We start from the raw sequence: 25,186 nt of genomic DNA, 5'->3' as shown, positions 1-25,186 counted from the left end.
TTCACAGAAGTGTGATTGACTTGGAGTTACATTGTGTTGTTTAAGTGTTCCCTTTATTTTTTTGAGCAGTGTATCAAAAACATTTACAATCCCAGTCTCCACTCCTCCTTTAATATTAAAAACATTTACAATCCGTGTCCACTCCTCCTTTAACATCAACAACATTTACAATCCCCGTCTCCACTCCTCCTTTAATATCAACAACATTTACAATCCCCCAACCAAATCAGAGGCATTTCAGCCCACAGCAGGAAGTGACATCAGTGCCGCTGACCTAATAAAACCATTAAAACACAACTGCTCCTCAGTCTGGAGAGATGTTGGCAGTCAGACAGAACCATTTAACAGTCCCACTAAACAGATGGGCACATTAATGCTGAATTTAACTGCATCACTTTCTATCACGAGTACTAGAGTTGGGGACTAAGGCCTACCTTCTCCTTGTTCAGTGACTGTTGGGCTTCAAGTTTATACACCAGATAATCTGTTGGAGACAAAAGGGGAAGACATGATGGAATCACCATGGTTGTAAAGAGTGTATAATTGAGGATTAAAGTACTTCATGTAGTAATGTAGATATTATTGGCTGGCGTTTGTCTCCCTCACCCTCTTTGGCCTTCTTGTGTTCCACACGTTCCTTCTGCAGAGACTTCTCTAGACGCGAGCGATGCTCGTACACGACTGAGGAACAGAGAGAAGGGAGGAGAAAGACAGAGGGAAAGAGAGAGAAAACAGTCTTAATGTGCCAGGATGTTCTCACAGAGCCATCTGGAGTTGAAGCTAAACAGAAAGCCGTCTATGATACAAACATTTAGATTTAATGCACACCCATAAATGGCTTTGAACAAGCAAACTGATCTTCTCTGAATGCGTGAGGGTGTTCTGTATTGGTTCAGAATGTGTATTCTGGCATTGCCATCGTTAATTGATAGTCAGGTGTGATACTCCACAGTATGTCGTCACAGAGCTCACACACACACACAAACTCAGCAAAAAAAGAAAGACCTTTTTCAGGACCCTGTCTTCAAAAGATAATTTGTAAAAATCCAAATAACTTCGCAGATCTTCATTGTAAAGGGTTTAAACTTCTTGTCAATAGGGGGGCGCTGTTTTCACTTTGGAAAAAATCGTGCCCAAATTAAACTGCCTCGTACTCTATTCTAGATCATACAATATGCATATTATCATTACTATTGGATAGAAAACTCTCAAGTTTCTAAAACTGTTTGAATTATATCTGTGAGTAAAACAGAACTCATTTTGCAGAAAACTTCCATACAGGAAGTGAAAAATCTGAAAACAATGCTCTGTTCCAGGGCCTGCCTATTCAATTGCCTTATATTTATCGATATGCATTCACTTCATACGCCTTCCACTAGATGTCAACAGGCAGTGGAAGGTGGAATGGGGTGTCTAGCTTGATCTGAGACCGAACAAGAGCTTTTGGAGTGACAGGTCTGGACATTTCTTTGTCTTCTCTGACGCGCGAAGTACGTCGACATTGTCTTCTGATAAGCGTTCGGTATACACGGCGGATATCTCCGGCTCTGATTTTATTTGATACATGTGATAATAACATCATAAAGTCGTTTTTTTCAACCGAGTTTTATTCAACGTTTATTGGGACTTTTGGAATTTTCCGTTCTTTGCGTCAAGAGAAGATGGGGATGTTCGCGCCACATGGCTAGCTAAGGTTGCTAATTCGACAGAAGAAATGGACATTCTAAAACCAAACAACGATTTATTCTGGACCAAGGACTCCTTGTACAAGATTCTGATGGAAGCTCAGCAAAAGTAAGAACAATTTATGATGTTATTTCGTATTTGTGGAAAATGTTGATTCCTCTTCTCTGCCGTTTTGGCGAGCGCTGTCTCGCAATAACGCAAGCCGTTTGTTATGGTAAAGTTATTTAAAAAAATCTAACACGGCGGTTGCATTAAGAACCAGTGTATCTTTCATTTGCCATACAACAAGTATTTTTATGTAAAGTTTATGATGAGTTCTTTGGTCAGATTAGGTGAGTGTCCAAAATAGCTCCGGACATTCTGGTGAATCGATGCTACATATTCACAATGTATAACCACGGTTTGCAGCTCTAAATATGCACATTTTCGAACAAAACATAAGTGTATTGTATAACCTGATGTTATAAGACTGTCATCTGATGAAGTTGTTTCTTGGTTAGTGACTAATTATATCTCTATTTGGTCGGTTTTGTGATAGCTACCTATGCGGTAGAAACATGGTGAAAATATGCGGTTGAGTCTTTGGCTATTGTGGTTAGCTAATAGAAATACATAGTGTTTTCGCTGTAAAACATTTTAAAAAATCGGAAATGATGGCTGGATTCACAAGATGTTTATCTTTCATTTGCTGTATTGGACTTGTGATTTCATGAAAATAATATTATATGATATCCCTGTCCCGTTAGGCTAGGCTATGCTAGTCAGCTTTTTTGATGAGGATGCTCCCGGATCCGGGATGGGTATCACTGAAAGGTTAAACACTGTTTCCCATGCTTGTTCAATGAACCATATACAATTAATGAACATGCACCTGTGGAATGGTCGTTAAGACACTAACAGCTTACATACGGTAGGCAATTAAGGTCACAGTTATGAAAACTTAAGACACTAAAGAGGCCTTTCTACTGACTCTGAAAAACACCAAAAGAAAGATGCCCAGGGTCCGTGCTCATCTGCGTGAACGTACCTTAGGCATGCTGCAAGGTGGCATGAGGACTGCAGATGTGGCAAGGGCAATAAATTGCAATGTCCGTACTGTGAGACGCCTTAAACAGCGCTACAGGGAGACAGGACGGACAGCTGATCATCCTCACAGTGGCAGACCACGTGTACCAACATCTGCAGGACAGGTACAGGGTGGCAACAACAACTGCCGAGTTACACCAGGAACGCACAATCCCTCCATCAGTGCTCAGACTGTCCGCAATAGGCTGAGAGAGGCTGGACTGAGGGCTTGTAGGCCTGTTGTAAGGCAGGTCCTCACCAGACATCACCGGCAACAACGTCGCCTATTGGCACAAACCCACCGTCGCTGGACCAGACAGGACTGGCAAAAAGTGCTCTTCACTGACGAGTCGCGGTTTTGACTCACCAGGCGTGATGGTCGGATTCGCCTTTATCGTCGAAGGAATGAGCGTTACACCGAGGCCTGTACTCTGGAGCGGGATCGATTTGGAGGTGGAGGGTCCGTCATGGTCTGGGGCGGTGTGTTACAGCATCATCGGACTGAGCTTGTTGTCATTGCAGGCAATCTCAACGCAGTGCGTTATAGGGAAGATATCCTCCTCCCTCATGTGGTACCCTTCCTGCAGGCTCATCCTGACACGACCCTCCAGCATGACAATGCCACCAGCCATACTGCTTGTTCTGTGCATGATTTCCTGCAAGACAGGAATGTCAGTGTTCTGCCATGGCCAGCGAAGAGCCCGGATCTCAATCCCATTGAGCACGTCTGGGACCTGTTGGATCGGAGGGTGAGGGCTAGGGCCATTCCCCACAGAAATGTCCGGGAACTTGCAGGTGCCTTGGTGGAAGAGTGGGGTAACATCTCACAGTAAGAACTGGCAAATCTGGTGCAGTCCATGAGGAGGCGATGCACTGCAGTACTTTGTGCAGCTGGTGGCCACACCAGATACTGACTTACTTTTGATTTTGACCCCCCCCCCTTTGTTCAGGGACACATTATCCCATTTATGTTAGTCACATGTCTGTGGAACTTGTTCAGTTTATTTCTCAGTTGTTGAATCTTATGTTCATACAAATATTTACACATGTTAAGTTTGCTGAAAATTAACGCAGTTGACAGTGAGAGGACGTTTCTTTTTTTCATATAAACGTTTCAGCAGACACATGCACATTTGTGGCCTGCTGGAGGTCATTTTGCAGGGCTCTGGCAGTGCACCTCCTTGCACAAAGGCGGAGGTAGCGGTCCTGCTGCTGGGTTGTTGCCCTCCTACGGCCTCCTCCACCTCTCCTGATGTACTGGCCTGTCTCCTGGTAGCGCCTCCATGCTCTGGACACTACGCTGACAGACACAGCAAACCTTTTTGCCACAGCTCGCATTGATGTGCCATCCTGGATGAACTGCACTACCTGAGCCACTTGTGTGGGTTGTAGACTCCGTCTCATGCTACCACTAGAGTGAGAGCACCGCCAGCATTCAAAAGTGACCAAAACATCAGCCAGGAAGCATAGGAACTGAGAAGTGGTCTGTGGTCACCACCTGCAGAATCACTCCTTTTTTGGGGGTGTCTTGCTAATTGCCTATAATTTCCACCTTTTGTCTATTCCATTTGCACAACAGCATGTGAAATTTATTGTCAATCAGTGTTGCTTCCTAAGTGGACAGTTTGATTTCACAGAAGTGTGATTGACTTGGAGTTACATTGTGTTGTTTAAGTGTTCCCTTTATTTTTTTGAGCAGTAATATATATATATATATATATATATATATATATATATATATAAATAAACATATATATATAGCAAGAAAGAGAGAGAATTAACCAAAAATCTGAGCAAACTGGAATGCTATTTGGCCGTAAACACTGTGTGGCAGAACACCAGGCCTTTGTGTTTCCCCAGACTTTAAACGGTTAGAGTGACACCATGAAAACCCAAGGAAAATACCCCACCCTACCTGTAATACCACCTGGAATACCCCACCCTACCTGTAATACCACCTGGAATACCCCACCCTACCTGTAATACCACCTGGAATACCCCATCCTACCTGTAATACCACCTGGAATACCCCACCCTACCTGGAATACCACCTGGAATACCCCACCCTACCTGGAATACCCCACCCTACCTGGAATACCACCTGGAATACCCCACCCTACCTGTAATACCCCACCCTACCTGTAATACCACCTGGAATACCCCACCCTACCTGTAATACCACCTGGAATACCCCATCCTACCTGTAATACCACCTGGAATACCCCACCCTACCTGTAATACCACCTGGAATACCCCACCCTACCTGGAATACCCCACCCTACCTGTAATACCACCTGGAATACCCCACCCTACCTGGAATACCACCTGGAATACCCCACCCTACCTGGAATACCCCACCCTACCTGTAATACCACCTGGAATACCCCACCCTACCTGTAATACCCCACCCTACCTGGAATACCCCACCCTACCTGGAATACCACCTGGAATACCCCACCCTACCTGTAATACCACCTGGAATACCCCACCCTACCTGTAATACCACCTGGAATACCCCACCCTACCTGTAATACCACCTGGAATACCCCACCCTACCTGTAATACCACCTGGAATACCCCACCCTACCTGTAATACCACCTGGAATACCCCACCCTACCTGTAATACCACCTGGAATACCCCACCCTACCTGTAATACCACCTGGAATACCCCACCCTACCTGTAATACCCCACCCTACCTGTAATACCACCTGGAATACCCCACCCTAACTGTTCTCCCTGTAATACCACCTGGAATACCCCACCTGTTCTCCCTGTAATACCACCTGGAAAATCTGAGCAGCAGATTCAACTTTTCCTTACAGATACTGACACATTTCAGTTGAATGCATGAAGTTGTACAACTGACTAGGTATCCCCTTTCCTTATCAGAGTGCCTTTACTGTTATCAGAGTGCCTTTACAGTCACTTTATTACAATAGGCAGCTTAACAAAGACCTAGTGTACATGCATTCAACATCACAGGTTTAAAGTGTGTACTTATTAAACAGAGCAACAGTGCTTCTAACTCCCTTTAATGCTAGGGTTAAATTCCACAACATGCATTCTGGGTAGGCTACATCTCAATACGGGCACTGATCTGGACACGAGGGGACCGGAAGCACAATATGGCAGAAGGAAGCCCTACCTGTACTTTCACCTGTCCACTTCTCAGATTAGTTGTGGGTGAAGGAAATGAAGAGAGGAAGAAAGGTTAGACTATTGAGAGACACCCATAGACTGGGACCATACCTTTACCAGGGACCAAAACAGAGACATGAGAGCAGTCTGAGATTTATAGCTCCACTGCGTTCATTTCTCAGTCCCAGTGATCTCTCTTAGGTTAGGCCATGCATCTCTGTCTGACAAGCCAGTCGGTGCTCGATAGATTAAGTGAGGGGAAGCCAGGACAGAGTCAAACTGTGAAGCAAAAACTCACACTACTGGGAGACAGAAGAGAGAGGTAGGTGAAGGAGGTAGGGAGAGTAGAGGTAGAGAAGGGAGAGGAAATTAAGAAAGAGGAAGAGAGGCTGGCGAAGGGGAAGAGAGGCTGACGTAGGGGAAGAGAGGCTGACGTAGGGGAAGAGAGGCTGACGTAGGGGAAGAGAGGCTAACGAAGGGGAAGAGAGGCTAACAAAGGGGAAGAGAGGCTAACGAAGGGGAAGGGGGCAAGGCAGGGTGGAGAGGCACTGAATCAAGTCTAGAACAGTGAGTCAAGTGTTCAAACCCAGAGAAAGCACTGTTGTACAAGGAACAAACCCAGAGAAAGCCCTGTTGTACAAGGAACAAACCCAGAGAAAGCCCTGTTGTACAAGGAACAGACCAAGAGAAAGCCCTGTTGTACAAGGAACAGACCAATAGAAAGCCCTGTTGTACAAGGAACAGACCAAGAGAAAGCCTTGTTGTTCCAGGAAAAAACAACCGTTTCCTAGGTCTCAATCTCAGCAGCTTCAGGACATGTCCATTTAAAAGGACCCATGATCACCAACATGGGAAATTCATCGGAGGTTATCAAATTGGGTGTCAAATGAAAGCAAAGAGTCTATATTTTGGGGAAATTAAAGGCAAAGATAAATGTTTCTAAAACGTTCCATCTTAAAAATTAGGCATAAATAAAGGCTTTGATTTCTGGATAAACAGATGGGAAAGGGGTCTTCGACAACATCTACCAGATAAAGTCTTAAAGGTTTCAGAAATACATTAAAACACAGTAATGTTGAAATAAAGACCCCTGCCAACTAATAAACACATAATTTGTTTCATTTGTTTTGGATAAATTGTTTACCGTCTGTAAGTCTAAGAAATATTGCCTTGAAATCCCGTTACCAAAAAACCCACATATCTGGAAGATATTAACATTTTTCTCCCTCACTTCACAGAAGTAACAAGTAATGGTCGACCTACCGATTAGTCTTAGTGATTTTACTGATATCAATTGTGTTTATTAATTAAGTGATTAAAACTTGTAATTGAGTTACAAAATTGGTAAGTGAATTACTGCAACTGAATTGGCTACAATGGGAAATCATAAGTCACAAACCAGTTGGGTCACCTGCTACTGTCCTCCCTTCAGTACAGTGAGCAGAGCATAGAGTACAGTCCAATACAATACAGTAAAGAAAAGTAGAGTACAGTACATTGTACTCTACCCTATGCTCTGCTGTATTGTACTGCACTCTACTGTGCCGCACTGTGATGTCCAAACGTGTGAAACATCTGTAATTATTAATTTCTGTGTAGTACAGATCAGAGACCCATGGTGTAGTTCCGTTACCGGGTGTAAATCCACTTCACTGTAGTTTGATAAGAAAAATAGATTTTTTCCAAAAGTCAATGTGTCATATCATAGCTGACACTCCATTCTTTCTGCAGACATATTTTAATATTAAATCGGAGCAGATATATAAAGAGTTTTTGAAATACGTGGTTGCATAAAAACCTGAGAGATTTTACCGGAATCCGTCACCAAAGTTCGGGATCGGCTCAGACCAATTATGCATATTGGGCAGACTCGATACAACATTTTGAAGAGAAATGCAATGGTTGATTGGATCAGTCTAAAACTTTGCACATACACTGCTGCCTTCTAGTGGCCAAAATCTAAAGTGCGCCTAGAGTCCAAAGTCAGATAATGGCCTTTCTCTTGCCTTTCATGGGAAAATAAAGAAAATAAATAAATAAAAACACGTTTTTTTCTTTGTATTATCTTTTACCAGATCTACTGTGTTATATTCTCCTACAATAATTTCACATTACCACACACTTCAAAGTGTTTCCTTTCAAATGGTATCAAGAATATGCATATCCTTGCTTCAGGTCCTGAGCTACAGGCAGTTAGATTTGGGGATGTCATTTTAGCAGAATTTTTTTTTTTATTTTTTTTTAAAGGGTCCAATCTTGTTAAGGGTTTTGTACACCGGCTTCAAACAGCTGAAAATATTTGTGGATATGGAAAAGACATCACAGTAGTTCAGATGGTACAATGGTTCTCTACACTGAGTGCTTGTTTTGTCACAAACTGAAATTAGGCAAAGTATTGGAATTTTTGCAAACAGGAAATGGCAGAGCGATTTCTGCATAGTGCAGCTTTAAATTCATTTTGGACATTTTTTGGTGGAAATTGTTAAAAGTAGTCCTTGTGCATAGAGTTGTATGGTTTGTTAAACTTTGAAATCAATGGTTTTTGTTTGGCATAGATTTTAAAGTGAAAAAAAAAAAAGAGTCTTTTCCCTTCAATTTCCCTTCATTTACACTATACCTTTAAACCACCCAAAATAACACTATTACTTTCCTACCTGCTAACGGTGCTACTCTGACAGCTCAGTGAGCATGGCAACAGAGGTCCCATAAGAGTGAGTCCCCCAATGGTTAATACAGTCCCGTATGGCAGATAAAGTGTATGGAGAGAGAGAGAACAGAAGGCACACTATGAAGTTGACCTTTGGAGTGAACTGGGCCCAGAGTCAGATCACACACTCTCATAGATCTCTCCCAGAACTCTTGGGCCTCAAGGGGAGGTGTGTGGTGGGCTGGGTTCCACCTCCATTGTGATTCTACTCACCTGAGCAACCCTATACAGGTGAGACAGACCAGTAGGGACTGGACCTCTGGTTGGTAGAGCTGGGCTCAGGTCCATCTCTCCAATACTCTCTCAACTGGGCAACCCTATACAGGTGAGATCTGTCTCAATCCTCAAACAGACAGGGCGGCATTCTACAGGTGCAGATGGGACCTGTGTAGTCGGCTACAGGTAGGCTACCTTCAATTCCCCGTACTCTAACTACTCACCTGGCTAGGGGAGAAACCAGGTAGGTGTTGGTCTGAGAGGAAGGGCCTTTAGGACATCTGAACCCAGGGGTCTTGTCAGGGCTCCTCTCATCTCACAGGGTAAGTTTACCATGATGCCTACATAATGTATAATAACAATGACATCATCTCTATGTACTATAGCCCTCCAGGGGGTCTTTTTACTCTCTCCTTCAGGTGTCCCTAACTGAGCCCTCCCTCTCTCCTCCGGGAGACAACTCTACACCTGGGTATACATACCTACCTACCTCCAACACAACTGGTGAAGGCAAAGAGATGACTGAGCATGCAAGGTCTCTCTCCTCATGGAAATAATATCCTTCTCTCTCCCACACACATACATACACACACAGGAGTGAGTATGTGATACGAGTGAGGGTTGAATTTTTAGGACAGTTCCAGGGACATCCTCAGTGGCCTCTTTCTCTTTCAGTGGGAAATCAAAATAAAACACTCGTCCTTATGTTTCACTGTCTAGTGTCTCTACAACATTCACCCTTCTGCTGTTTCATAAGAAAAATCCAATTTCAGATTAGTATAATATAATAATGTATAATATAACAATGTATTTCTGACTGATAAAAAAAAATCCCTTTGATCGTAACTTAGCTTCTCACTTCAATGCAGTTCTTGTAAAATGTTCCACATGAGTGTGTCTGCTAAATGCCGCGTAGAGAACCTTTAAATAGAGAGCAGTCTACTGAGTACAACTCGGCTACCAGAGCCGTTGGCAGAGTTGAGGCCAGCAAAAACCCTAGTAGCGGTTAATAGCTGCTCTGTTGTTAAAACAGGGAAACTGTGAATACATTTTCCGCCCACAGGCTGTGTAACGGTCTGTAAATATACTGTAGGTTAATGCTATTAATGCTACATTAATGCTATCGACAGCAGAGTACATATTGAATGACAGTGAAGTGAACAGAATCCCCACTCCACACCAAAGTGAGCTGGAAGGGAGTTACCCCTGACAGAATGTGAGTGAAGTGCTATCCAATCCATTTGAAATGGTCCACATATTCTTATTTCACTGTCCAACCAGGCATACAGTACATTTAAAACATGGAACAAGAACTATGTGTGTAGCCGAACCTAAATTATATAACAAAGTATGTGGAAATTGAACATTGAACTATCGTAGAAAGTACAACTGTACAACCAAACATCAGATTGGTGGTTTCATCATCTAAAGGCCAGGACCTACTTAGAGAAACTGTCTGTAGAGGGAGTGACCTACGTGTTTAGAACGCTAGCCTAGTGACCCGTCTGACGTTGAGGTGGCAAGTGAGGTTTCCAGAGGTGCAGAGCATGCCTCGGGACACTGAGGCTACCAAGTGTGTGTCCTACTATACAGCCATAAATCCTTTATCAAGAAACTCCTCTCGACCAAACTCAAAATAACCCCTTAGGCCCCGGTACATATTTATGCTAGGCTACAGCCTAGCGTGGGGAATGATGTGTGCTAAACTCTGCTGATGAGTTTTGCATCCAAACAGACAAGTCCACCCACCCTCTCAATTAGAGGTCGACTGATGATTTTTCAACACCAATACCGATTATTGGAGGACCAAAAAAAGCCGATAGCAATTTTAAAAAATTATATATATATATACACTGCTCAAAAAAATAAAGGGAACACTTAAACAACACAATGTAACTCCAAGTCAATCACACTTCTGTGAAATCAAACTGTCCACTTAGGAAGCAACACTGATTGACAATAAATTTCACATGCTGTTGTGCAAATGGAATAGACAAAAGGTGTAAATTATAGGCAATTAGCAAGACACCCCCAATAAAGGAGTGGTTCTGCAGGTGGTGACCACCTGTATTTGATACACTGCAGATTTTGCAGGTTTTCCTACTTACAAAGCATGTAGAGGTCTGTAATTTTTATCATAGGTACACTTCAACTGTGAGAGACGGAATCTAAAACAAAAATCCAGAAAATCACATTGTATGATTTTTAAGTAATTAATTTGCATTTTATTGCATGACATAAGTATTTGATACATCAGAAAAGCAGAACTTAATATTTGGTACAAACACCTTTGTTTGCAATTACAGAGATCATACGTTTCCTGTAGTTCTTGACCAGAAAAGCTAACGTTTAAGTTCCTTGCTCAGAACATGAGAACATATGAAAGCTGGTGGTTCCTTTTAACATGAGTCTTCAATAGTCCCAGTTAAGAAGTTTTAGGTTGTAGTTATTATAGGAATTATAGGACTATTTCTCTCTATACCATTTGTATTTCATATATCTTTGACTATTGGATGTTCTTATAGGCACTATAGTTTTGCCAGCCTAATCTCGGGCGTTGACAGGCTTGAAGTCATAAACAGCGCTGTGCTTCAAGCATTGCGAAAAGCTGCTGGCAGCGGAGGAAAGTGCGGTTTGAATGAACGCTTACGAGCCTACTGCTGCCTACCACCGCTCAGTCAGACTGCTCTATCAAATATCAAATCATAGACTTAATTATAATATAATAAACACACAGAAATACGAGCATTAGGTCATTAATATGGTCAAATCCGGAAACTATCATTTCGAGAACAAAACATTTATTCTTTCAGTTAAATACGGAACCGTACCGTATTTTATCGAACGGGCGGCAACCCTAAGACTAAATATTGCTGCTACATTGCACCATCTTCAATATTATGTCATAATTATGTAAAATTCTGGCAAATTAATTACGGTCTTTGTTAGGAAGAAATGGTCTTCACACAGTTCGCAACGAGCCAGGCGGCCCAAACTGCTGCATATACCCTGACTCTGCTTGCACTGAACGCAACGAGCCAGGCGGCCCAAACTGCTGCATATACCCTGACTCTGCTTACACTGAACACAACGAGCCAGGCGGCCCAAACTGCTGCATATACCCTGACTCTGCTTACACTGAACACAACGAGCCAGGCGGCCCAAACTGCTGCATATACCCGGACTCTGCTTACACTGAACACAACGAACCAGGCGGCCCAAACTGCTGCATATACCCTGACTCTGCTTACACTGAACGCAACGAACCAGGCGGCCCAAACTGCTGCATATACCCGGACTCTGCTTACACTGAACGCAACGAACCAGGCGGCCCAAACTGCTGCACATACCCTGACTCTGCTTACACTGAACGCAATGAGCCAGGCGGCCCAAACTGCTGCACATACCCTGACTCTGCTTACACTGAACGCAATGAGCCAGGCGGCCCAAACTGCTGCACATACCCTGACTCTGCTTACACTGAACGCAATGAGCCAGGCGGCCCAAACTGCTGCACATACCCTGACTCTGCTTACACTGAACGCAATGAGCCAGGCGGCCCAAACTGCTGCACATACCCTGACTCTGCTTACACTGAACGCAATGAGCCAGGCGGCCCAAACTGCTGCACATACCCTGACTCTGCTTACACTGAACGCAACGAACCAGGCGGCCCAAACTGCTGCACATACCCTGACTCTGCTTACACTGAACGCAACGAGCCAGGCGGCCCAAACTGCTGCATATACCCAGACTCTGCTTACACTGAACACAACGAGCCAGGCGACCCAAACTGCTGCATATACCCTGACTCTGCTTACACTGAACGCAAGAGAAGTGACACAATTTCAGGCACCGTATTGATTATATGCAGCGCAGGACAAGCTAGTTAAACTAGTAATATCATCAACCATGTGTAGTTAACTAGTGATTATGTTAAGATTGATTTTTTTTAATAAGATAAGTTTAATGCTAGCTAGCAACCTACCTTGGCTCTTTGCTGCCTGCACTCACGTAACAGGTGGTCAGCTTGCCACGCAGTCTCCTCGTGGATTGCAATAGAAATCGGCATCCAAAAATGCAGATTACCGATTGTTATGAAAACTTGAAATCGGCCCTAATTTATAGGCCATTCCGATTAATCGGTCAACCTCTACTTTCAATACAGTAAGCTGAGCCAGCCAGCGCCAACTAAGTCAACAAGAAGCCACCGCTGGGATCGTGAAAAACTGAGACACTCGCAACATTGTTTTAAAAGCAACTGATACAATTGTATATTTTAGTAAAAGCAGATATCGGTAAAGAAGAATGCCAAGAAAGTAATTAAAATAAAGTCCTCGAACTCCTCCCTCTCTCCCAGTGGCGACCCGTCATTCTGGACAGGTGGGGCAGAGACCCATCTGTTTTGAGCCCCACATTGTTAGCTAAAATAGATTTTATAAAAATATATACACTACCGTTCAAAACTTTGGGGTCAATTAGAAAATGTCCTTGTTTTTGAGTTTGTGGATTTGATTACAGGCTCAAAATGGCCAGAAACAAAGACGTTCTTCTGAAGAACGTCTTTGTTTCTGGCCATTTTGAGCCTGTAATCAAACCTACAAATGCTGATGCTCCAGATACTCAACTAGTCTAAAGAAGGCCAGTTGTATTGCTTCTTTAAATCAGGACAACCGTTTTCAGCTGTGCTAACATAATTGCAAAAGGGTTTTCTAATGATCAAATTGCCTTTTAAAATGATGAACATGGATTCGTGCCATTGGAACACAACGTGCCATTGGAAGACAGGAGTGATGGTTGCTGATAATGGACCTCTGTACGCCTATGTAGATATTACATAAAAAATGTAAAGTCTGCCGTTTCCAGCTACAATAGTCATTTACAACATTAACAATGTCTACATTGTATTTCTGATCAATTTGATGTTATTTTAAATGGACCAAAAAATGTGGTTCTCTGTAAAAAAAATAAAAAAAATAATTCTAAGTGACCCCAAACAATTGAATGGTAGTATATATTTTGTTTTGCATGTTATTTTGGCATTAGTACATGTCACATATCAGTTTGCAAACAATGTAAAATAATATTAATGTAGTTAATAAAGCTGCATACAAACATGGTCTCTTTTTTGATTTCTTGAGGAAGGCAGCTCCAAAATGCAGGTGTTTCAGCCTAGCTCAGTGCTTTCTGTGGTGGCTTGGCAGCCAGGGGAAAATATGTAGCGTAGGTTCTCTATTTGCTCCGTGATTGGCTCAGTGTTCTGTCACTCGCGGGGACACTATCTCACTGCCAAATCTAAGGGTAGAGCTCAAAAATTCAAGCCCCTTGGATGCTGCCATGGATGCTGCCATAGAGTTACATTAGAAGTGCCCATCCAAGAAGGCTCAATCAAGGTCATTGGCCACAGATAAAATTGTCAAATCACGTTATATCTACAGTAGCTTTGATTGGACTGATACTTTCAAAATCTTAGCTTGCAGTCATCATGAATCATGTCGACAATATACTGGCAAATCCTTTTTAATCCTTGTCAATGAAGAGAAATAATGACGAGAAATTATAGATAAAACGTATCGGTGCTCATCGGCCATTGCACAAACATCACGTAACAAGTTGGAAATTCAACAATGAGTGGTTTGGAAGGAATCAGTGGCTAACTGCAAGCATTGCAAAGCAATCACTAGCCTGCTATTCAGTGGAGTGGTTGTGTGGTCCAAAATCTGGGATTAAGGGTCTCTTTTGCAAGTTTAAAATGATAAACAATCAACATTGGCCACGTTGTCAATGAAGCATGATTTGTGCCGCGCTCAAAACAACTTAACTCTGCGAAGTCTTGAACTCACTGAAGTCAAGTTAACTGGGAAATCTGGGGGGAAAAAACTAGCTCCGACTGGGAAAATACATTTTGAACGGTCATCCAGCTCGAAATTGTAAATCCAGAAGTAGGGCGTCTTTCTAGAGCTACGACCTGAAGATCACTGACGTCATCACGATTCAACCTTGTTTTTTCCCCCAAGTTCTCAGTTGTCTTGAAAGCACCATAAATCCAGAGAATGCCAGACTTTGATGGCAGAATTTGCCCACGAAGGACTGCTGCGCCACCTTCCTGTTCAAGTGAGCACAGCATAACAAGGCGAGTCCAAAAATGTCTTGTATGCTGCTGCATAAATTATGTAATTTCGCTCCCGAGTCTCACAGCAGTCTAAGGCACTGCATCTCAGTGCAATATGCATCACTACAGTCCCTGGTTCGAATCCAGGCTGTATCACATCTGGCTGTGATTGGGAGTCCCATAGGGCGGTGCACAATTGGCCCAGCGTCGTCCCGGTTTGGCCAGGGTAGGCCGTCATTGTAAATAAGAATTTGTTCTTAACTGAGTTGCCTAGTTAAATAAAGGTTCAATCTAAAAATGTTTACAAAAATATTCCAGGGAGATAATTATACTGTAGCTAAGAAACTAATAAGTGTATGTTGTATAGTAAGCTGTTAGTAGCCCATGTGCATCACCCTAATCATTTTGTCTATTTTCCCCTCTTAATTTCACCTACTGTTCTGACTTGGTGGTGCACATGTAGCCTATAACCAGTTTTTGAGAAATGTAATCATCGAATATTGTAAGAGCTTTCATTGTCTGCTTATATGCCCCCTTTATTTATCCTATGGTTCTGACTTGGAGTACAGGGAAAACACTAAGAACATCCCATGTTCTGAATTCTGTCACTGTACATTTCAAAAGTGCTAAACAAAGTTATTGACTTGATTGAAATTTGATTCGATTGAGTACATCCATCCTAGCCAGCTAATTAATGTCTTAATCGAAATTACAGATTGCCCCTTATCTGCTTGTCCCCTCATATGCCATAGTTTGTACATCTCAATTGTCATTAGAAACCACATTTGTTTAAGCAAGTCAGCCATATTTTTTTTAAAGGCAGTAAATGAGGCTGAAAGAACTATTTCGCTGCCAGACAAGGCTCCGCTGATAGCCAGGTGTAGCAATGGTATAGCAATGGTAAGATGTTGGGACAGCTTTATGTAGGCCCTAACAGTTGGTGTGCACCGTGTGTCACCGTTATAGTGCAAATAATCTATTCATCAGTGTTGTTTGTTAGTGGCTTTGCTGGCATGCACAGTTTTTGTTTTGTTTGCTTCACCAAGATTAAAATTTCTGAAATCGCCACTGTTCTCTCCTTATCTTTTAAAACGTCGGCTGGGGAAAACGTTTACCTTGAAGCTGCGCCGAGAGCGACTCTTGATGCTGCTGGTACTTGGCAGCCATCGCCTCAGTCCTCTTCAGCTGTTTATGCATCTCATACGATATCATCCCCCCGTAAATAATCCCGAAAACTACGGTGATTAGAAGGAGAGACTGGAAGATTCTCCGCTGCCTCCGAGAACACACTCCGTTCCCCATGGTTGAATAGCTCCTCTCCTCGCTGCCTGCACAAGCAATCTCCCGGTCACTTCTGTGGAAAGTTCAGCTAAACTTTTTACTACTACCTCTCAAGCCCCTTATCACCTCAGTCGTCCCCAAACATTATTAGACAGAGGGCGCAGAAACACTTTGGAGTTGGGGGAAGTTTAGTGAAGATGTTGGACTCATTTTAGCCCACAACACGGTGTAGCCACATCCACGAAGGAATCCCAGTTTGTTGTTACTTCTCCTTGGATTTCTGCTTGACTACACTACACACAGCAAACTCTCTCCGATATTTCATGAGAAGCAGACTTTGTCAATGTGGGTAATGTAGAAACAATGCTCTATTCCGAAACAAACCCAGATAGGATGTAACAGTGCAATGCGTTCAGACTTTGCCAAGCCCTGTAGTAGAAGTCAAAATCCCGATATTTCCGAGGCCTTACAGCACCTTTAACTTTAGTTACGTGTCACCTAAGCAGCGAAGACACCACCCAACAGCAACTACTTTGGAAGTCATTCCCCAATGAAACCCAACTACCCGCCCTCCACGGAATTTACTTTTCTCATTGGTCACGTCAGGGTTCGGTCAAACACTTTTGGAACGTGTGTGGGAGGATGTTGGAGGATTTGCGCACAGAGTTTCTAAACCCAGAGGCGCAACATCCCGAAACTTCCGGGAACTCATGCAAAACAGACCAGGCCGGGATTTGGGGATTGATAAATCAATAAGATAAGTGAAAAAATCTTACTTAACTATTTATTTTCTCGAAATCTAAAGCCACAACTTAGATTCGAGCCAACCTCTTACGTATTTGAACATTTTGGTACTCCAACCTCGTGAAAGTGACAAACTGAAACGTTTTAATAGGAGTTTATATAGGAGTTGCCTTTGAGTTGACGGGCTGCACATGCGCAGTTCGGCGCGAGACGACCGTTAGACCCGCTACGGCACAATCATTTTTAATTTTATTTTTATTTCACATTTATTTAACCAGGTAAGCTAGTTGAGAACAAGTTCTCATTTACAACTAATACCTGGCCAAGATAAAGCAAAGCAGTGCGACACAAACAACAACACAGAGTTACACATGGAATAAACAAGCGTACAGTCAATAACACAATAGAAAAAAAGAGAAAGTCTATATATAGTGTGTGCAAATAGCGTGAGGAGGTAAGGCAATGAGTAGGCCATTGCCGCCATTCACAAAAATTAAGGAACATGAGAAAAATATTTCTGCCTAGTGGCACTTTGATGCTAGAACAGCCCACATTTAGTTTTCCTTTGAAAACAAAACGAGTAATGAATAGAAAAATCAGACAACCCCCATAGTAGAATAGTTGATATATTTATCTTGTCGGCTTGTTGTGTGTTCTATGCGATATAAATCATTTTCGAGGCATATTTCAATGCCATTTCAATCCGAAATATGCATTCTGACAAGCCAGTCAATGCACAACAATTCTTGCAATCCTGAAAACAGCCGTTTTATTAAGGGCCTTTATTGAAAAGATGGGGCTCCCAGCTTTCCATTCCTAATTTATTTATTTCTCAACGCCTAAATATGCGCGAACTGCACCATTGTAAACCTGGATGTGTAGCAGTGGCTTGGTTAAGCCAGTTACTTCTCTGCAATTCATCATGAGTTCACATGGGAGAGTGGGGATAAATGTGGGTCAATTTGGGGTAAAATGCCACCCTACCTCAAAATTATTTTTGGGGAGTGACTTAAAAAATTGTGATGAGACAGATGAGTTTTTTAGTTCAGAAAGAGTAGTGGCAACCAGGGAAAGTATTGGGAGGGAGGAATTGCGACAAAGTGGTTTCTGTGAGACGTACAGATGGATTACCCCACGTACAGATGGATTACCCCACGGGTTGCGGATTACCTCAAGTTACTCAAATTGCGACAAAGTGGTTACTGTGAGACGTACAGATGGATTACCCCACGGGTTGCGGATTACCTCAAGTTACCCCCCCCCCCCCAACCTTTTTGCACCCACCGCTACACATTCTTCCAGCGAAAACACTGCTCCCAATTAAATCAATTCGCTCCCTCGGTCCAAAGGTGTGTTTGCCCTCATCTTCTCGATATTTTAATTACAAAATGCACATGATATGTTGCAGAGACTATGCATCCCATTTAACTTAACCACCAATTTATCAAAGGCTACTATAGAAGGTAGAAGGTATAGGATGACTTAACCATATATTTATAGTTTGTAGATATAGTAATTTAAATATACTGTAATACATATTTGCTGAAACTGTGTGCCTGCCAAATATTACACAAAATACAAAATTGTGTGTGCTATCTTGCCTCTAAAGAAAAAAACTACACACACAATTGATATATTACACTTTATTGAGATGTTTGTTTGTTACATAAACATCATATTGGAATGCTTAACTTGTGTACAATGAGCTACAAAGCTGAGATACTGGGACATATCTTCAATTAGACAAATATTGCAAGTAACATAGGCTAAAGCATAAAGAAAAGAAAATACCATGTTATCTTAAAAGAGCAATACAGTGTCATTATTCAAGTAAAAACATTTTCAGAAATGTTCCTTGTTCTTGAGACTGTAAATAAATAAATATCTCACTATTCCATTTTCTGATTTGGAAGATATCTATAGGAAACACTTTGAAGAAAGGCTTTGAGCAAACCAGAATTCAAACTTAATTTATCAAGAGAAAGGCAAAAAAAGTTACGTCTGATACAACCAATAATTACCTTTAAAATAATATAAAAATAAGAAACGAAATCTGCAACTATCTACAGGTTTATCACAGAGAAAATAAGTGTCATCATAATTTCTCTTCGTTCATGGATTTCCTGCTGTTTCATGGCCACAATCATTTGCTGGTCAGCCATATTGCAAAAGCCAATTTTTCCAAAGCCTAAACGTTTAGCTTTTTCAATACTTCACGTAAAAGTAGTAATACTCCTTATTTTACACCCATTTATTGCTTCAAATTGTGGTTGGCTGAAAGTTTACATGGAAAGTTTTAAAGCCCAGCTGTAACTCTATACTATCTCTACCAATAAATACTGTACTTTGTCACATCATGTTTAATCACATTTCACTCCTAAAACACAAGCACTCCTTTATATTTCCTTCCAACGCTTAACTAGTTTGGACTACAGGAAAAGGAGGGCCGAGCACGCCGTCATTCACATCGACAGGGCTGTAGCGGAGCGGGTTGAGAGCTTCAAGTTCCTTGGTGTCCACATCAACAACAAACTATCATGGTCCAAACACACCAAGACAGTTGTGAAGAGGGCACGACAACTCTTATTCCCCCTCAGAAGACTGAAAAGATTTGGCATGGGTACTCAGATCCTCAAAAAGTTATACAGCTGCACCATTGAGAGCATCGTGACTGGTTGCATCACCGCCTGGTATAGCAACTGCTTGGCATCCGACCGCTAGGCGCTACAGAGGGTAGTGCGTACGGCCCAGTCCATCACTTGGGCCAAGCTTCCTGCCATCCAGAACCCCCATACCAGGCGGTGTCAGAGGAAGGCCCTAAAAATTGTCAAAGACTCCAGCCACCCTAGTCATAGACTGTTCTCTCTGTTACTGCACGGCAAGCGGTACCGGAGCGCCAAGTCTAGGTCCAAAAGGCTTCTTAACAGCTTCTACCCCCAAGCCATAAGACTGCTGAACAGTTAATCAAATGGCTACCCAAACTATTTGCATTGACCCCCTTTGACCCCCTACCTGGTTAAATAAAGGTGAAATATCTATGCATAATTACTTTACCCCTACCTACATGTACACTACCGTTCAAAAGTTTGGGGTCACTTAGAAATGTCCTTGTTTTTGAAAGAAAAGCTAATTTTTTGTCCATTAAAATAACATCAAATAGATCAGAAATACAGTGTAGACATTGTTAGTGTTGTAAATGACTATTGTAGCTGGAAACGGGAGATGTTTTATGGACTATCTACATATGCGTATAGAGGCCCATTATCAGCAACCATCACTCCTGTGTTCCAAATGGCACGTTGTGTTAGCTAATCCATGTTTATCATTTTAAAAGGCAATTTGATCATTAGAAAACCCTTTTGCAATTATGTTAGCACAGCTGTAAACTGTTGTTCTGATTAAAGAAGCAATAAAACTGTCCTTCTTTAGACTTCTTTAGATTAGACAAATCTGTCGTTCTGCCCCTCAACAAGGCAGTTAACCCACTGTTCCTAGGCCGTCATTGAAAATAAGAATTTGTTCTTAACTGACTTGCCTAGTTAAATAAAGGTAAAAAAAATAGTTGAGTATCTGGAGCATCAGCATTTGTGGGTTCGATTACAGGCTCAAAATGGCTAGAAACAAATAACTTTCTTCTGAAACTCGTCAGTCTATTCTTGTTCTGAGAAATGAAGGCTATTCAATGCAAGAAATTGCCAAGAAACTGATGATGTGTGTACTACTCCCTTCACAGAACAGCGGAAACTGGCTCTAACCAGAATAGAAAGAGGAGTGGGAGGCCCCAGTGCACAACTGAGCAAGAAGACAAGTACATTTGAGTGTCTAGTTTGAGAAACAGACGCCTCACAAGTCATCAACTGGCAGCTTCATTAAAACACCAGTCTCAACGTCAACAGTGAAGAGGCGACTCCGGGGTGCTGGTCTTATCTCGACTAACCCGTACCCCTGCACACTGACTTGGTGCCGGTACCCCCATATATAGCCTCGTTATTGTTATTTTATTGTGTTACTTTTTTAAACTTTAGTTTATTAAGCAAATATTTTCTTGGTTAAAGGCTCGTAAGTAAGCATTTCACGGTAAGGTGAACCTGTTGTATTCGGATTATGTGACAATTTTTTTGATTTGCTTTGATTTACATTTTCACCAGGCATGACTCCTATGTCACTGAGGGAGTTCTATTACACTGGCCTGGGTTGAACCGGGCAATGGCCTGTCACGTCATCGGGCGAAAGCGGGGAGGGAGGAGCGCACTTCTCAAATCAAACAGTAATCTGCAACGCTCAATCATGTTGTCAACAAGGCAGCTAGGTACATTGTCCAGAAACATACATCTATTTTCTATCAAATAAAATGTTTGAATTTTCAAACTAGTTTTTATTGGGAAGGCAGATAAAGGATTTTTATCAAAAGTAATCACTTTAGCATTTGAAAACACATAATCCTACTCATCACACATGCTTAATTACGTCACTTTTGTTTTGAGCCGACTTCGCCGTCGGCCAGAGCGGGGCACCTGGCTCACGCCCGGGAGGCAGCCCGGTTCAAACCAGACGGGGTAACCCGGGTCAGATAAACAAACCCCCTCACTGAAAGACGAGGTAGAGAAATCTGTGGTGTCAATCAACCAATCACATCCATGACAGACTAATAAAGTGCTGTGACCATCGGTAATTAGAAAGCTCTATTCACACATCATGACTCCATGTTACCAAGTTATGGCACATCAACTTATAAAACAGTTCCCACACAACCTTGATCCTCTGCTTTCTGAACATGTGACTGCAGACATAGAAGACTAGGGTGTATTCATTAGTTGCACACAGTTGAAAACATTTAGCAATGAAAACAAGTTTCTATTGGACAAATTCAGTTAGGTCCGTCCCCGTTTTGGTTCCTAGTGAATACCCCCCTGGACACAACTCCACAATAAGGGGTGAGAACTCAATGCTCAAGGCTGTGACTGAATACTGCCAAAAAGCCTCCCTCCTTCCTTCCATTCTTTGTGGCCACTGAAAGGTAACATACCTGGGCCATAACGTAAGGAAAGGAGGATGTTTATCTAAATGTTAGATTTCAGCCAAAGAACTGTCTGTTTTAAAAGCAGCCGTGTGAAGACGTCAAACAGCCCTCAGACCTCCACTGCAGCAACACATAAATAGATGTAGATGCAAGACACAGGATATCAGGCTTAACCCACTGCACATTCACAATCTAAACACTGTGTAACACTCCAAGCAATTTAACAACTACAACTTAAATAGGGATTCAATTACAACGGAATCTGCTCCTACAACAAACCAAGGTAAACTATAACAAATTCACCACAAGTGTAAAATAGATGACTGTTGGTGCAGCCCACTACTTTGTGGCACATCAATAGTCAATGTGATACATTACCATTGGTGCAATGTATGATCTTTTTAAACCTACATACAGGAACAATCACTGTTATGATTCCTTCTTGTACTGTTTACCTAGATGACAATGTTGTGTGAATAGTTCAGAGTGTATTGCATATCTTATCCTGGAAAACACAAGAGCTCTAACCATTGACAAACATAGACTAGAGGAATGTGACACTGAGACACACCCTATAGGCCTTTAGTGTAATAAGAACAAGGGAATAGATCATATGAGCGCCCTTACAAAGAAATAGAGAATGGTTCTACTGAGATTACATTCCTCAAACAAAACGCCCCCTTTAATTCACCTGGACTTAAATGGAGGGAACATTGGTGTACTATCACATTTGTTGGATTATTCTAGGTCTCCACTCAGCATTATGGAGATGATTTCTGGAAATCTCTTACTGTTCTCACTCTAGAACTTCAATCATGTAATCTCACTCTAGAACTTCAATCATGTAATCTCACTAAGGGAAACTTCAATCACGTATTCTCACTCTAGAACTTTAATCATGTATTCTCACTGAGGGAAACTTCAATCACGTATTCTCACTCTAGAACTTCAATCATGTATTCTCACTCTAGAACTTCAGTAATGTTCTCACTCTAGAACTTCAATCATGTAATCTCACTCTAGAACTTCAATCATGTATTCTCACTCTAGAACTTCAATCATGTATTCTCACTCTAGAACTTCAATCATGTATTCTCACTCTAGAACTTCATTCATGTATTCTCACTCTAGAACTTCAGTAATGTTCTCACTCTAGAACTTCAATCATGTATTCTCACTCTAGAACTTCAATCATGTATTCTCACTCTAGAACTTCAATCATGTATTCTCACTCTAGAACTTTAATCATGTGTTCTAACGATACACCTTTATTCATGTGTTTTCTAGAACGTGGACAGCTCCTCCTCTTCACAGAGCAGAGGTTCTACTTCAGGAACGTTCATCTTCTTGCTGGTTTTATCGGAGCGGTTCTTCCTATAGATGATGAACTGGGCGGTGACCTGGGAGAGTTAAGGCTCATTCACAAACACACCACAACAAGTGAACAATATTCCAGAGACAAAAATAACACTTTCACTTCTTTATCCTTTTAGTGAAATGATGATCTTGGAGAAAAATAAAAGATACAAAGAAGTCTAGGAGGAGGACTCCCAGGCTGCCGATGAGCCAGGCCAGATGTTTGAGAATGAAGGTCTGTTTGGAGCCGGCCAGAGCTGGTAGAACCACAATGACACTGAGCCCGTAGGTCCCGTTGCCCATCATGGCCAGGGCAAACAGCATGTACGACGTGCCCTCTGTAGACTGCCGCTTAAACTGGAGACAGACAAGGAGATGTTACCTTTTAGACCTCAAAACCAACAGAGAAAAGTGAAGATTTTAGGCTTAGAGTCTTCAAAACATGGTATGTAGTTAATAATTTAACCCCATTCTATTACTTCTTCAGTTCCAAAATAATATTAATTCCGAACATACTTTCACAATGTTTGACAATGTGTTAGTATAATTTGTAAGTAAGTCATGCATGCTCACAAAGACACTCAATACATAAAAATGTGTGTGTGTGTGTGTGTGTGTACTGTGCTCTCCCCCTTAGGCCATCCCTAGGAACTATTATCACATTGGGAGTGACAGTGAGTTCTCTGCAGGAGCCACCAGTCCAGATGCTGTGACATCACTCAGTACAAAACACCAGTCTCTCACGCCTGTTTCTCATTTCTCATTTCTCAAATCAAACAACAGCATTCCTTTTTCTCTTCTGGCCCCAAATATATTGAGCCTTCCTTTATCACCCCTTCCTTCCCCTCTCGTCACTCCTCATGTCCCCTAACCCTGCCATCCTGTCACATCTTACCTCCATAATCACACCCATAGACTGTCACTTACATTTTTGTAGAGCTGTGGAAAACGAGAGGAGAGGTAGAATATGGAGGCCGCGTATCCACAGGCATAACCAGAGATCTCCACGCTGTTAGAGGCACTCTGAAGAGAGAGGCAGAGAGAGAGATATAGAGGATGAGATACAACTCACATTGGGTGATATCGCCTTCTCACTCACACACACACACACACACACACACGCACACGCACACGCACACACGTCACCTCGGTGTTGGCAGAGGTGTTGTTGTCAGTGATGAACTTGGGGAGAACCAGGAGGGCCACAGTGGAAGCCCCACACCACAGGAAACACAACCACTTCAACATGGGGCGCTCTGGGAGAGAGACACACATGGGTCACACACACAGACGCACCCACAGTGTTGCTGGTTTTGTAGAGGTGACCGATTTCAGACACACCGTTTTTCCTGCAACCTGTACTGGAACTGTGTTATATAACTACCAACGTTAGCCTGCAACCTGTACTGGAACTGTGTTGTATAACTACCAACGTTAGCCTGCAACCTGTACTGGAACTGTGTTATATAACTACCAACGTTAGCCTGCAACCTGTACTGGAACTGTGTTGTATAACTACCAACATTAGCCTGCAACCTGTACTGGAACTGTGTTATATAACTACCAACATTAGCCTGCAACCTGTACTGGAACTGTGTTGTATAACTACCAACGTTAGCCTGCAACCTGTACTGGAACTGTGTTGTATAACTACCAACGTTAGCCTGCAACCTGTACTGGAACTGTGTTATATAACTACCAACGTTAGCCTGCAACCTGTACCGGAACTGTGTTATATAACTACCAACATTAGCCTGCAACCTGTACTGGAACTGTGTTGTATAACTACCAACGTTAGCCTGCAACCTGTACTGGAACTGTGTTATATAACTACCAACGTTAGCCTGCAACCTGTACT

General features: G+C 42.3%; 2 protein-coding genes across 7 annotated transcripts in view; both read right to left on the bottom strand.

Annotated features, from left to right (window-relative positions):
- The window catches only part of golim4a (golgi integral membrane protein 4a), a 37,035-nt gene extending 20,300 nt beyond the window's left edge, over positions 1 to 16,735 (bottom strand). For 5 of the 6 annotated variants that reach the window (XM_038960958.1, XM_038960960.1, XM_038960962.1 and 2 more), the window contains exons 1-3: positions 16,043 to 16,733; positions 607 to 681; positions 435 to 484 (exon numbers count right to left, since the gene is read on the bottom strand). In XM_038960958.1, coding sequence (XP_038816886.1) covers positions 435 to 484; positions 607 to 681; positions 16,043 to 16,229 — 312 coding nt within the window. In that variant the 5' untranslated portion in view covers positions 16,230 to 16,733. Of the gene's footprint in view, positions 1 to 434; positions 485 to 606; positions 682 to 16,042 lie in introns of all 6 variants that reach the window. The other variant, XM_038960961.1, reaches the window with a different exon arrangement.
- Positions 16,736 to 20,797: 4,062 nt separating this feature from the next.
- Positions 20,798 to 24,577, bottom strand: LOC120018009 (lysosomal amino acid transporter 1 homolog). Its single transcript, XM_038960957.1, has 4 exons — positions 24,475 to 24,577; positions 24,256 to 24,351; positions 23,500 to 23,685; positions 20,798 to 23,372 (listed from the first exon to the last, which is right to left on the bottom strand). The coding sequence occupies exons 1-4, from the start codon at positions 24,574 to 24,576 to the stop codon at positions 23,256 to 23,258; spliced, it is 501 nt and encodes a 166-aa protein (XP_038816885.1). The 5' UTR covers position 24,577; the 3' UTR covers positions 20,798 to 23,255.
- Positions 24,578 to 25,186: the final 609 nt, after the last annotated feature.

This window comes from Salvelinus namaycush, chromosome 23, assembly GCF_016432855.1.
Source record: "Salvelinus namaycush isolate Seneca chromosome 23, SaNama_1.0, whole genome shotgun sequence".
NCBI lineage: Eukaryota > Metazoa > Chordata > Actinopteri > Salmoniformes > Salmonidae > Salvelinus > Salvelinus namaycush.
This window is presented reverse-complemented; position numbering and strand designations above follow the sequence as displayed.